General features: G+C 50.5%; 1 protein-coding gene across 13 annotated transcripts in view; it reads left to right on the top strand.

The window, feature by feature from the left end:
• Positions 1-12,778, top strand: part of NDRG4 (NDRG family member 4) — a 123,728-nt gene that overhangs the window by 98,499 nt on the left and 12,451 nt on the right. For 11 of the 13 annotated variants that reach the window (XM_072636646.1, XM_072636648.1, XM_072636645.1 and 8 more), the window contains exons 4-9: positions 8,793-8,898; positions 10,966-11,086; positions 11,537-11,599; positions 11,847-11,907; positions 12,377-12,463; positions 12,566-12,622. In XM_072636646.1, coding sequence (XP_072492747.1) covers positions 8,793-8,898; positions 10,966-11,086; positions 11,537-11,599; positions 11,847-11,907; positions 12,377-12,463; positions 12,566-12,622 — 495 coding nt within the window. Of the gene's footprint in view, positions 1-2,138; positions 2,320-8,792; positions 8,899-10,965; positions 11,087-11,536; positions 11,600-11,846; positions 11,908-12,376; positions 12,464-12,565; positions 12,623-12,778 lie in introns of those variants that run through there. The other 2 variants (XM_072636650.1, XM_072636649.1) reach the window with 1 other exon arrangement.

The following is a 12,778-nucleotide window of genomic DNA, read 5'->3' as shown; positions in this document are numbered from 1 at the left end:
CTTCTCACCCCACCCCACTCCCAGACCCTTGGGCTGCCTGATAGAAGAGAAAAGAGATTGGCCGCGCCACCCATCCCAGATTCCCTGAATGGCAGAGGGGAAAGCTCCCCAGAGATCTCGGATCCATGCATCCTTCACCTTGTCTGGGTCATGAACCCTTTGACTGGTGAAGTTCATGGGCTTCTGCTCAGAATCCCACTTTCAAATGCATAAAGTAAAATACAGGGGACTGCAAAGGAATCCAATTCTATTGAATTATATTATCAAAATGCTTTTTTTTAAATAAAAAAAAAGAAGCTCATTGCCTCCAGGAAAAGAACCCCATATCTTGTCTAACCCCCTTATTTTACAAGTCAAGAAACATCTCTTAAGTGCCTACTATGTGTCAGGCACCATTCTAAAGCCTGGAAATATAAAGGAAAAAGAACGATCTCTACCCTGTAGCAACCTCATGTTGTAATAGGGAGGCATTATGGGAATAATTATGTACAGTGTCACTAGATCAAGGAAGGAAACTGAGGCACAGAAAATAGGAATGATTTGCTCAATTCTTACAGCCACATTGTAAGACGGGATCCCAGGCTTGCTGCCTACCCAGGAAAAGTCCAGTTAACTGGAAAATGAACTCAGGGGTCTTAAAACTGGAATGGACCTCAGAGGCCATCTAATCTAACCCTTTCCCCCCATTTTATAGATGAGGAAACTAAGGCCCAAAGTCACACAGGTAATGAGTGACTGAGGATGGAGTCCACATCCTTCCCCTTGAAATCAGTCCTCTTCTTCAAGGCCCCCTCTTCCAAGAAGCCTTTCTTGATCTTCCCCCTTCCTCCTTTGAGCCCTCAGGGGGTCACCCTGTTCTAGTTGAAAGTTCTTCCCTCTGATTCTAGGTTTCGCCTTCATGATTTTTCAAGAAGGCCAAAGGAGAAAGGTGGTGGTTTTTTCTCCTGCCCCTTTCTTAGAATTGGCAAATCCTTCTTGAACCTGGGCCTCCTTCACCCACTTTGTGCCAGAACTAGGACAGAGGGAGGTTTGCAGGTGACCAGTTGTCTCAGTCCTGAAAACCTTTCATTTGGAATGCCAGGAATGCTCAGGCCCGGAGCCAGTGGGGGGCAAGGGGGAAGCTGAGAGCATCAGTTATGGCCATACCAGCCATGCCCAGACCATGGCCCTTAGAACGTCTTTCTCCACCTCATCTCTCTTCCCATTTCTAATAAATTTGGGAAAACTCCTGATCCTGACCTCACCCAAATGGGAGCCAGAGATACAGGTGTGGCTGACCTTTCTGTGTTCCCTGAACTCACTCCAAGATCAAGCTCAGCGAGAATTTTAATACCTTGAAATCCCCCCTTTCTTTCCAGGCCCTCTTTTTCCAGAAAGCCTTCTTGGCTCTCCCCATCTTAATGCCTCTCTGACCCTCTCTGATGATCTGTCTCATCATCACTGCTGCACAGATCTTCTCCCTCCTCCCATGGAGGCCCCTTATGGGCAGGGCCTGTATCTGATCTCATCTCTTTGTGCCCTCAGTTTATCACAGAGTTCTTCCTATGTAGTCTGCACTTAGTGAACATTAAGCCCTAGTGATTCCAGGGTGGCCTTTCTGATGCAGGAACGGCCATCTCTTTGGGTCTGCAGATGTTCCAGTGCCTGGGAAGGCAGAGGCTGGCCGGCTCTGAGGCTGCCTTGGGCATGGTAGGGAGGTAGCAGGGAAAGTAGCCTTGGTCTGAATGGACTTTGTATGTCATGTCAAGGACCCAGATACAGAGTGGGTCTCCTCTGCTGCTCCAGGGGCAGCGCTCCTTGAGGTGCCCTGGCTTGCATGCACTGCTTTCTGTGTGTGATATGTGTGTATTCAGTATGTGTTCTGGTGAACAGAGAAGCAGCGAGCACATGTATTTCCATCTGTGTGAATGCCCCTGGGGATGACTGAGTTGTTTCATATGTGTTGTGGGAGGAAGAAGGATGGAGGAGGAAGAAAACATCAGTAATGATTATGGGTGGGGGGAAAGACCAGGGAGAAAGAGGATGGTTTGAGCCAATGGGAGTGTGAATAATTCCCTCACCAGCCAATCAAGGAGCTCCGGGCTTCCATCTCCACAACTGCCTGCATCCCCCCATCTCTGCCAGGCGAGAAGGGGGAGGGCCTAAGTCAGGGGCTGGAGCTGGTGTATAAATCACACGCAGAGAGGACGGCGCGCACCGCAGTGTGAGCCGGGCACTCCTGCTGGGGCCACCGGTGACTAAGGCTTTCAGCATCACCTCAGTCCTCCTGAGGGACGGCCCCAGCGCAGACTCTGCAAGATGCCGGAGTGTTGGGACGGGGTAGGTACATGGGCCGCCCCCCCAAAGTGGAGCAAACCCCGAGGAGACTGGGGATGGGGGTGATATGGGGGGGCGGGGGACTGGTATGACCAGCAGCCAGTCAGCTGGGTTCCTATTGCCCAGGGCAGTTTACTGGGGTCTCAGGGATGGACCAGCCATTCTCTACCCAATCAGCAGAGCAGGCAGAGCCAGAGACATGCCAAGCAACCACGGCAGAGGGTGGGAGGGCAAGATGCTTGTTATGATCAATCCCAGGGGAACAGAGTTGGAAAGGGGGTGAGGGTGGAGGAAGCATCCCCAGAGAAAACCTCCATCTGTGTGTGTGTGTGTTTGTGTGAGAGGGGGATATACAAGAAACAGAAATCTGCCCATGTTTGTCTCTGCAGCTATATGTAATTTGTCTCTCAGATCACAAGGCACTGAATAAATGGTGCAGATGTGTGTGTGTTTTGGGGGCAGTGGGGGAAGGGGAGATTCTCTTTGCATGTTACTCTGCTCCCCCAACCCCCCAAGCAGGAACTGCAGACACTGCAGTGGAACTGTTTTGCTCCTGCTGCTGTAGAGGAGTCGGGGGGGGAGGGGGGTGCATCTACCCATCCGTGGGCATTGTCTGGAGGTGAAACCAGAGGGCATTGGAGCACTGGCATGGGCAGTGGGGCTTTCTGTCAGGCAGTCTGCCTGCTGGCTTCCTGACATCCCAGGGTAGATGACTGGCAAATTGTGGCCGATGTTTCCCTGTAAGGGGACGTGGAAAACAGCTGTGTGTGTGCGTGCGTGTGTGTGTGTGTGTGTGTGTGTGTGTGTGTGTGTGTGTGTGTGTGTGCATAAAGGCCACCAGGCTAGGTCTCCACCACCACCCTTGTCCTCTGGCCAAGAGCAAGGGCTCTCTGCCCCCTCTTCAGGACTTGGGGTCTTGGGACCAGAGGGATTGGTGGGTATATGAGGCAGAGGGTGGTGCAGTGGGGACTGCAGAAAGCAGAACCAGGTATATCCCCTTTTGTCAGTAAGTACCCAAAGGACAAGGGCAGAGAAGGACATAGAACACCTCAGCCCAGGGTGGAAAGACTGGAACCTCATGGGCTGGCTTGCACTAGACCTGGCTGTGGGTACATCATGGGGTGGGGGTATTTGTGCCCCTTCCCCATACTGCCTCTGTGGCTGTCTTTTGGGTAGAGGGCTTCTACCACTCCCTGCCCAGCTTCATCATTGCTTTGCAGCCTGTCGGGAAGGCCTTGGATGTCTCAAGGGACAGATATCTGTGCCAGCCGCAGAGATGTTCCCTCCCTGCCTGCAGCTGGGTGGAGTTGGCTTGAATTATTCATGGCAATAGATCTGACCTCACCTCTCCTTCCATCTGCCCCCTTAGGCTTGGTTGGCCTGGTTGGCCTGGCTGGATAAACCACAAGCTTCTCCTTCCCTCACTTTCTCATCCCTTGGGGATGTAAAGAGTACACAATGTGTCTGTCCTCTAGTATGCTGGCTCAGAGAGGGGTGGACTCACTGACGGAGCTCGGGAGGCTAGGACACATCTCAAGGTCAAGAGCCAGAGGAGAGGAGAGGAGAGATTGGGTCAGTTAGGAAGGCAAGGGGAGGGACCTTAGCCCCCCATCCTCCTCCCCCAGACTCTAGACGGGAATTCCAGAGCCTGGCAGGGGCTGTCAAAGAGCCTGGGGGAGAAGATGTCACGCCCACCAGAGTTACAGTGCCTAAGGAACACAGCAGAATCATTTACCCGCCAGGAGGAGGACAGGCTGTCACTGGGGACTGAGGCAGGGCTCTGACATCACCAGGAGCCAATGGGAACGCCCCAGCTGGCCCCAGCCTGTGTGGGCAGCTGCTGGGGCAGGGCTCAATTGTTTCCATTTGTCCGTTGCTGCTGAGGCTGAGCGAGTCCCACTCCTAGCAAAGAGAGAGCTCTCTGCCCCTGAGCATCCAGGGCAGTGGGCAGGTGGAAGCCAAGGAGCCGAGGTGCCGGCCTCTGAGGCAAGTCCATCTGACCACTTGTCAGGGAGGGTCTGAGGGAGCTCCCAGGCAAGTACAAGGTGACTGGATAGAATAGCCAGAAGCTCCCTCTGGCTCTGAGATTCTGTGATCAGAATGAGTGAGCCCAGTAGAGTCATCACAGGAGCCTAGATGTGGACCTCAGAGGTCATTGGCCTAAACCCTTCCTTGGATAAATGAGCCACACACCTAAAAGCAGGGTGAGATTTGTACTCAGGGCTTTCCCCTATTCCAGGTTGCCATGTTCCACTCCACTTTCTTCTTTCTTCCTCTCATCTAGGGGCTCTTAACTTTGGGTCATGTTGACACTCTGATGAAGCCCAGGGACCCTTTCTAAGAACCACATTCTTCAAGGCATAAAGGATTACAAAGGAGAACAGTTGTGTCGAATAAAGAAATGTTTTCTCCATTCAATTTCAAGGGTATACTCTAAACCAAATGTCAGAGATGAGGGGCTTGTGTGAAGAGGAGAGGCTAGGGAGAGCCCAGAGTCCTCATCCTGGTCACTGGATAAGACAGTGACTTCTGCCCCTGCTCTCCTCAGGGCTGTGGCCTGGATGGGACTACGGTGTCTGTGGGAGGACAGAGGTGAGTCCCCAGTGCTCTGAGACCTGAGGGACAACATGTACAAAATGGTGGATCTTCTAACTCTGAGATTCAGTCCTTCAGTTCTGAGTCAGAAGAACTCTAGGACCCCATCCTGTACTGCCTCTTGGGAAGGGAAGAGGAGGCAGGAAGTACTTGGGGCAAAGCAAGAACATGGCATAGCCAGCCAAGGTCACTGAGAGGGACTTTTGGCTAAATGGGGCCAGCCTTCATGAGGCTCCGTAGTGCCCTGATGCATGCCCTGCTCCCTCATGGGAACAATAGTGTTCCAACTTCAGGCAACTCCATGGAGGCAGTCTAGACAGGATGCCCTGGGGAAGAGGTTAGCACTAAAGAACCAGTCGCTATCAAGAGACACTTGAAAGAGTGAAAAGAACTAAAGTGACTGGACTAGCTAAGAGGCTAGAGGCAGGGGTAAGGTCTTTGGAAGAACCTGGGGAGGAGGATGAGAAAGCAGAAGCTACGGAGGCAGCAGGGCCAGGGAAAAAAGATGGAGATGGATAGGACAGAGGGAGCTGAGGACACAATGGATGACCCTAGGCAGGATCCGGCCTCCTTGATTCCTCTCCCATGTCTCCAGGAAGGTTCACAAAACCCCTTGCAAATGCAGCCTCATCCAATCCTCCCACAAATCATTGGTGCCCATGATTCCAAATTGGAGGGTCTGGGTTTAAGCCCTGATTCTGCCCCATGGGAGCAATATGACTTTGGAAGTCACCTGCCCTTTTCTGAGCCTAGGCTTCCTCATCTAAAAGGAGGTATTTGGAACACATGGCCTCCGTATTCCCCTTCAGACAGAGTGTTTGGGGGAAGTACTTTGGAAACCTTTGAGCCCCACAGAAATGTGCCCTCTTAGCATTGCCCCATGAATGGAGTTGGGAATGGGAATGCAAAACTCCCTCTTCATTAAATCCCACCAGGTCCTCCCCTGCTGTAGCCTGGGACCCTTGTTCCTAGGAGCTTGTTCTCTAAAAGGTTGGGACCCCCAATAGCATCTTAGAACAGCCTTGGTTTGTGAATCAGAAAGGCCTCCAGGGCAAAGGAGCAACAAGCCACTTAGTCCTGCCCAGCCTTGTGCCCAAGGCATCCAGTCCTTGCCCTGCCACCCCAAACCCCAGGCCTGGAGGTCCTCCCTTTGGCCTCCTCCCCACTGGCTCAGAGCATGGCAACCTGGACCCCTGGCTCTGGTACTCTCTTCTATGGAATAAGGAACATGACACAGTGGAGAGAACCCTGTATGTGGAGATGGAAGATCTGGCTGTGTGGCCTGGGGCAAGGTCTGGCCCTCTCTGGGTTGTAGCTCCATTGTCTGTAGAATGCTGGGCTGGATGATTCTAATGCCTGAACCCCCAGACCCTGCAGGCCAAGGAGCAGGCAGGAGGTGGGAAGGATGCAGGCCGCTGTGACTCAGGCTGCGGCCTCATTGACGATTCCCTGTGGGGCCAGGAGGGGGCTGAGCCCTTCCTTGGGTGTCATCTCGGCCCCAGGGGAAGACGTTCCAGCCTGTTTTCTGCTCGGGTACCCTGGTGCGGCAGCTGCAGCCTGGCGTGCTGTCATTGACGTCACTGCCCAAGCTGGGACCATGGCCACGGTCCATGCTGCAGCCGTTGTTGACACGGATCGATCCGGGGTCTGGGTCTGGAAACGTTGATGGAGGGAGCTCCCACACCTGGAAGGAGGGACCATGAAAGAAGTTTAACAAATGTTTACAAATGGCAGTGAGGGGGAGAAACCTTCCTGGAGGAGCTGGCTCCTGGAATCGAACCTTGAAAAATACAATGACAATCAGATATAGGGGAGGGGGCACATTCTAGGCATAGGGATCTGTACAGGGGCCACCCAGCATGGGACCAGTTAGAAGAAATTATGAGTAGTCCCATTTGGTTGGAATATAGATGTGTGAAAGGAGATAGTGAGGGGATGAGGAGAGAAAGTTAGATCAGAATCATTGTGGACAGTGTTGAATATCAGTATAAATACAGGGGGTCTTCCCCCTGTTTGGGCCATGGACTCCGTTGGGCAGTCAGTCTGGCAAAGCCCAGGGACCCTTTCTCAGAATCATCTTTTAAATGCACAGAATCCAATACATGGGATTATAAAGGAAGCCAATTGTATTGAGACACACTTATCAAAACATTTTTTTTAAACCAAGCTCACAGTCCTCAGGTCCAAACTCTTGGTCTAAGACATCTGGCCTTTATTTGTTAGGCATTTAAGAGACGGTGAAGATTTTTGAGCAGGGAATTAGTTTGATGTGAGTAAAACTTCGGGAAGACCAGCCCAACGCCTGGGCGGGGACAGACTGGAGGGCAAGAGACAAAAATTAAGGAAGCCAGTTAGGAAGCTGGTCCCATAGGGGATGGCTGAGGAGGTCTTGAATTATAAGGGTGACGGTGAGAATGGAAAGAAAGGAGTGGAGAGGAAATGAAGCATGAAGACTCCCCAGGACAGGCAAGGGAACAAGGGAGGAAGAAATGATCCCGCCATTAATGAAATCACAACCAAGGGAAGAGGGTCTTTTCCTTCCAAATACAATCTCTGCTCTCCTTGAGTTTTGCTCCTCCTGGAACAGTCCTGGTCTGGCTGGCTTCCCTGAGTTTATGGCTCATTTGCCTTCTGGGTCCCCAAAGGCTGCTGCTACAACAGGGTTTGACACGATTTGGATGAGAAATGGAAAACTTCGCCTAGTGTTCCAATTCACGGCCAGGCAGACAGTGTTTTCTTCCATGACTGCAAGCTGTGGTCTGGAACAGAAGGCTTTTCCTGTTTCTACTCAATGGTGGCCAAGCTTACACCTCTAGTTGGGACAGGGAATTGTAGATGAGTAAAGTAGGTGGATTTGATTGATTTTTTTTAATAGGGAAGGGAATAAGTATTTATCCAGCACCTATTATTTGCTGAGCACTTGTACAAATATTATCTCACTTGATCCTCACAACAACCTTGGGAATTGGGTGCCATTATTATCCCCATTTTTCAACTGGGAAACTGAGGCAAACAAAGATTAAGTGACTTGCCCAGGAGCACACAGCTAATAAGTGTCTGAGGCTGGATTTGAACTGGTCTTCTTGATTTCAGGCCAGGCTGGATCATCTCACTGCCTCAGCCGTTTTATGCAACCAAAAACAATGCACCCAGCATAAAAAGGAGAGAAAAGGATTGGGAAGAAAAAGGTTTTCCATAACTATTTCTGATGAAATTTTAAAATCTGTGGTTATAAGGAACTGGTACAGATTTATAAGAGTCAGATCTATTCCCCAGTAGATTGAGGGGTCAAAAGTTATGAGCAGGCAGTTCTTGAAAAAAGAAGCACAAATCATCAGTAACTACTTTAAAAAATGCTGATCATCGGAGAAATAGGAAATACCAACAACTCTGAGATTCCACCCTTTGCCCACTGAACTGTTGAATTCGGTTTAAAATTCTAAGGTTCAGTGCCAGCTATGAAGACACACGCATTGCCAACAGGGATGCAGACTGGTGCAAATTCGAAAACAATCTGGCATTGTGCAGGGAGAGCTAGGGAGCCATTCATGCCCTTTCTTCCCAGGGATGACTCCCTGAGGATAGCATTGAAAGCAAAATTAACAGCAGCAAAGATCTGTGTCTGTGTATGATTATAAAGAATGGGGTACACACACACACATACATATATGTATAGATATAAATATTATATGTAAGTAAATGTTTTTAAATTTTAAAATTTGTTCATTGGGAAGTTGGTTTGGGTTGATAGTTACTTACTCACCTAATTTTAAGACATTAAGTTTAGAAAAAATATAAAGGCTTGCGGAACAGGGTTAGGGTTAGTTGCTCGAGTACAATGTGATGCACAGATGAATTGTAACTATCTCTTCATTTTCTAGGAACATGATATAGAGACCCCATATGGCCTTCTCCACGTGGTGATCCGGGGCTCTCCTAAGGGAAACCGCCCTGCCATCCTCACCTACCATGATGTGGGGCTCAACCGTAAGCAGAACCTGTCTTCTGACCCTACAGAAAAAGTCTCTGGCTTTGATTCACTTTCATCTCTCTCCTGGGTCTCAGTTTACTTATCTGCAAAATGAGTTTAGGCCAGATGATCTGAGAGTTCTTTCCCAGTTTTTTAATTGGTTGCAGTTCGTTCAATGCTAGGTCAGGGAAGCACAAAAGGGAAATAAAACCAGGAAGAGACATCTACAGTGTTCCTTTCACCTTTGTAACAACTCTGGAAGTTGGTGGTTGAGCTTGAATATATTATATTCTGAAGCACACTGAGCTCCTTTTGTTTCCCAAAGATTAATTAAAACTTATTCTAATCCCTGACATGTATACAGTGCTTTCAGGTTTGCAAAGCACTTTTTACCCATGACCTCATTTAAGCATTATATCATGCCTACGAGGCAAGGTACTACAGGGATTCTTATCCCCATTGAAGGAACTGAGGTGAGACTGGTCCATAGCCTCATAGCTAGTGCTAAAAGTAGAATTTGAACCCAGCTGTCTTGGTGGCTCCAGCTCCACAGTGCTCTCTCCACAACGCTGCCTTTTCATCAAAATACTCCCAGAATCTCAGAGTTGAAGGGACCTCTCACCTCCCACCTTCCCTGGGCTGACTTGGACCTACATAAGACTTCTCCCCACCCCACCCCCACCCCTATTAAAAAGTGCCCTTTTGAAGTTTCAAGACTTTCACCATGGGGGCAGGGGGAGGCCTCTTGTCTTGGCATCAGTTAATACAAATCTTCCAAATGAATTCTTTGTTAATAAGGTAACTTTATTGAAGATCAACTCACAATTCCTGAGCCATCTCCTCATTCTCCCCGAGGTGTTTTCCCTACCAGTCACCCCATTCTTTCTTCATCATCTTCTAAGATCCTTCAATAACCCATCATCTCCCTTTCCCCCATCCCCCAATTCACACTGAGTGCTCTTCCCCAACTTTGGACATTCCTGGGTCCTGCTTCTTGCCACTGGTATCCTTGGTAAAGGAGTCGGGCTTCTCGCTGAGGCAGCAAGGTGGTTCAGTGGATAATGCTGGACTTTAGAGAGATCTGAGTTCAAATCTAGCCTCAGACACTTACTAGCTATGTGTCCCTGGGCAAGTCACTTTAACTTTGTTTGCCTCAGTTTCCTCATCTGTAAAGTGAGCTGGAAAAGGAAATAACAAAGCACTCCAGTATCTCTGCCAAGAAAACCCCTAATGGAGTCACAGTCACACTGAAACAACTGAACAACAACATATAATACTGGTCATCCTTGTTATTTTTATTCATTTCCTTGCATTCGAAGGTTAAACCAGCATAGAATTATTCTGAGGTTAAAGCCTGAGGAGGGGGCAGTATTTACAGGGAGTAAGGAAGTGCAGGGAACAATTAAAGGAGACGAGAGAAAGCTGAGAGGGACCAGGAGTGAGGAGGAGAGGCAGCAGAACACCTCTTCCCCCATCACGAAGCCACAGTCTGCCCTGTCCAAGAGTGGCATTGGCTGCCTTGGGAGGAACTCCACTTGAGGTCTTCTGGGGGACACTGGGTGACCACTTGTTGAGTATATTATATAGATTATTCAAGGATGATTTGGTTGGACTAACTGACCCCCTGAGGTCACTTCTAACTCTTAGAGTCAAAGGTGCTGAATTCAAATCCCAGCCCTGACACTTACTACAAATGGGGCCCTGGACCTCAGTTTCCTTATCTGTAAAAATAATGAGGGGGTTGGCCCTGGGCCCCAATGTCCATTTTAGCCCCAAGTCTATGATCCTGGGTATAAGGCTAGGAGTTGGGGTGGGGAGGGGAGGGGAGTTTGGCAGGTAAAGTCAGAGAGGATAAAGGAAGAAGGTAAGGCCAGGGCCAAAATTCTGATGCCAAGGCCTACTGGGCTAGGATAACTGTGAAGACACACCACAGTCCAGCCATGATCCTGGCTCTTAGCAGAGTGCCTGACCCATAATAAATGTTTATTGAATTGAAGGGGAAGGGAGGGAACCTTAGCAACCTCCTAGAGGCCCGGGCCTACCCCCCACTTCATACTACCAAGAGCTCATCTGCTTCTTTCCAGATAAGCTCTGCTTCAATGCTTTCTTCAACTTTGAAGATATGCAGGAGATCACCAAGCATTTTGTGGTGTGCCACGTGGATGCCCCCGGGCAGCAGGCAGGGGCATCACAGTTTCCTCAGGGGTACGTACTCCTCCTGCCCACCCCACTCCTCCAGTGTGAGTGGCACCTCCCAGTCTGCCTGCTCCAAGCAAGGAGTGAGCACCCAGGAGGGATAGAGTTCAGCAGGTCCAGTCCCCTTCAGTCTCCCTGCCATATGCTGCCTATACAGACTAGTGAAAGTGGTTGGGGTAGAAACCCTAAATCAGTGTAATGAGATTCCCTGTCCCCAAAGCCCTCAAAGTAAAGTTCCCAGTGGGCCAGACTCCAGGAGCACCATCCTCCTCCCCTTCCTCCTTCTCCCCCCTCCCTCCCCCTCTTTCCAATGGGTATAAAATGTACAACCTCCACCAGAAACCTGGAGGGTGGGGAGAGGGTGGGGAGGCCACCCTACCTAGCCAGGTCCTACCCTGCATCCCAGGCTCCCTCTACACTCCCCTCATCAATGCCCACTCCTTGCTGTGTGTTCCCCAGATATCAGTTCCCCTCGATGGAGCAACTGGCTGCTATGGTCCCCAGTGTGATCCAGCACTTTGGGTGAGTCCCTCAGTCCCTTGTTGCTGCCCCGTATTTGGTCGGGGGGTGGGGATGTGCAGGAATGGCTGGCTGACACAGGGAGAGGGCATGGGTTGCCTTTCTCTGGAGCCATACCTGGAAGGTTGTGACGTTCCAGCCTTCACCGTCAGAGCCTGGTAGATGGGCCCCAGCTGCAGCCTAGTCCCAGGCTTATATTGGAAGTACTCCCCAGTCTCTTCAGAGCATTTACCGCCATGGTCTCCCTCAGGTTCAAGTACGTGATTGGCATTGGGGTTGGAGCTGGAGCCTACGTCCTGGCCAAGTTTGCTGTGAGTCCCTGTGGCCCTTGGGAGGGAGGGAATGGGCGGGGAGCAGAACCTCCTGGCTGTCCTCCCCTCCCAGAGCAATGCAGCACTTCGCCCTCCCTTTGCTTCTGGCTCTTCTGCTGCCTCATCATCATCACCACTTTCCTCTTCCCACTCATCACATCTCCTGTTTACACTGCCCTTTTCACATCTGTCATTTCACCTCATCTTCACGACACCCTAGTGCAGTGGGAGAGAGAAAAACTTTTAACCCCATTTTATGAATGGGGAAACAGGTCTGGAGAAGTCAGTCACAGCCAGGCAGTGGCAAGATCCAAGAGGGAGCTTGGATCTCCTGACTGTGGTCCCTCCACAGTAAACACTGGCTGGGAACAGACTAGAACTGCGCATACGTTGGTATCCCCCCCGAGCTGCCCCTTCCTGTGGTGCCCCCTAACCACCACCACCCCCTCCCTCCCTTTCTTGTCTATAGCTGATCTTCCCTGACCTCGTAGAAGGCCTGGTGCTCATGAACATTGACCCCAATGGGAAAGGGTGGATCGACTGGGCAGCCACCAAGGTAAGAAAGGGAGATGGGATGATGGAGAAGGAGGGAGAAGGGCGAGGCAGGTTTTGTCCTCTCCCCTGGCTCCTCACAAAGGCCACCTCTCTTTACTTTCAGCTCTCAGGCTTGACAAGTACTTTACCTGACACGGTTCTTTCTCACCTGTTCAGCCAGGTAAGGGAAAGGTCTAATGTCCATTTACTCTCCTTGGGCCTGGGAGCAGGGATCTGTAGGGATTTGGGGCAACTCCAGGGCCTAAGGGGGCCTGGGGATCTGAAAATCTCAGTCATGACACTGGGAACAGGGCCTGCTCTGGCACCCAATCATCCT

Source organism: Notamacropus eugenii, chromosome 1 (genome assembly GCF_028372415.1).
Source record: "Notamacropus eugenii isolate mMacEug1 chromosome 1, mMacEug1.pri_v2, whole genome shotgun sequence".
Classification (NCBI taxonomy): Eukaryota; Metazoa; Chordata; class Mammalia; order Diprotodontia; family Macropodidae; genus Notamacropus; species Notamacropus eugenii.
This window is presented reverse-complemented; position numbering and strand designations above follow the sequence as displayed.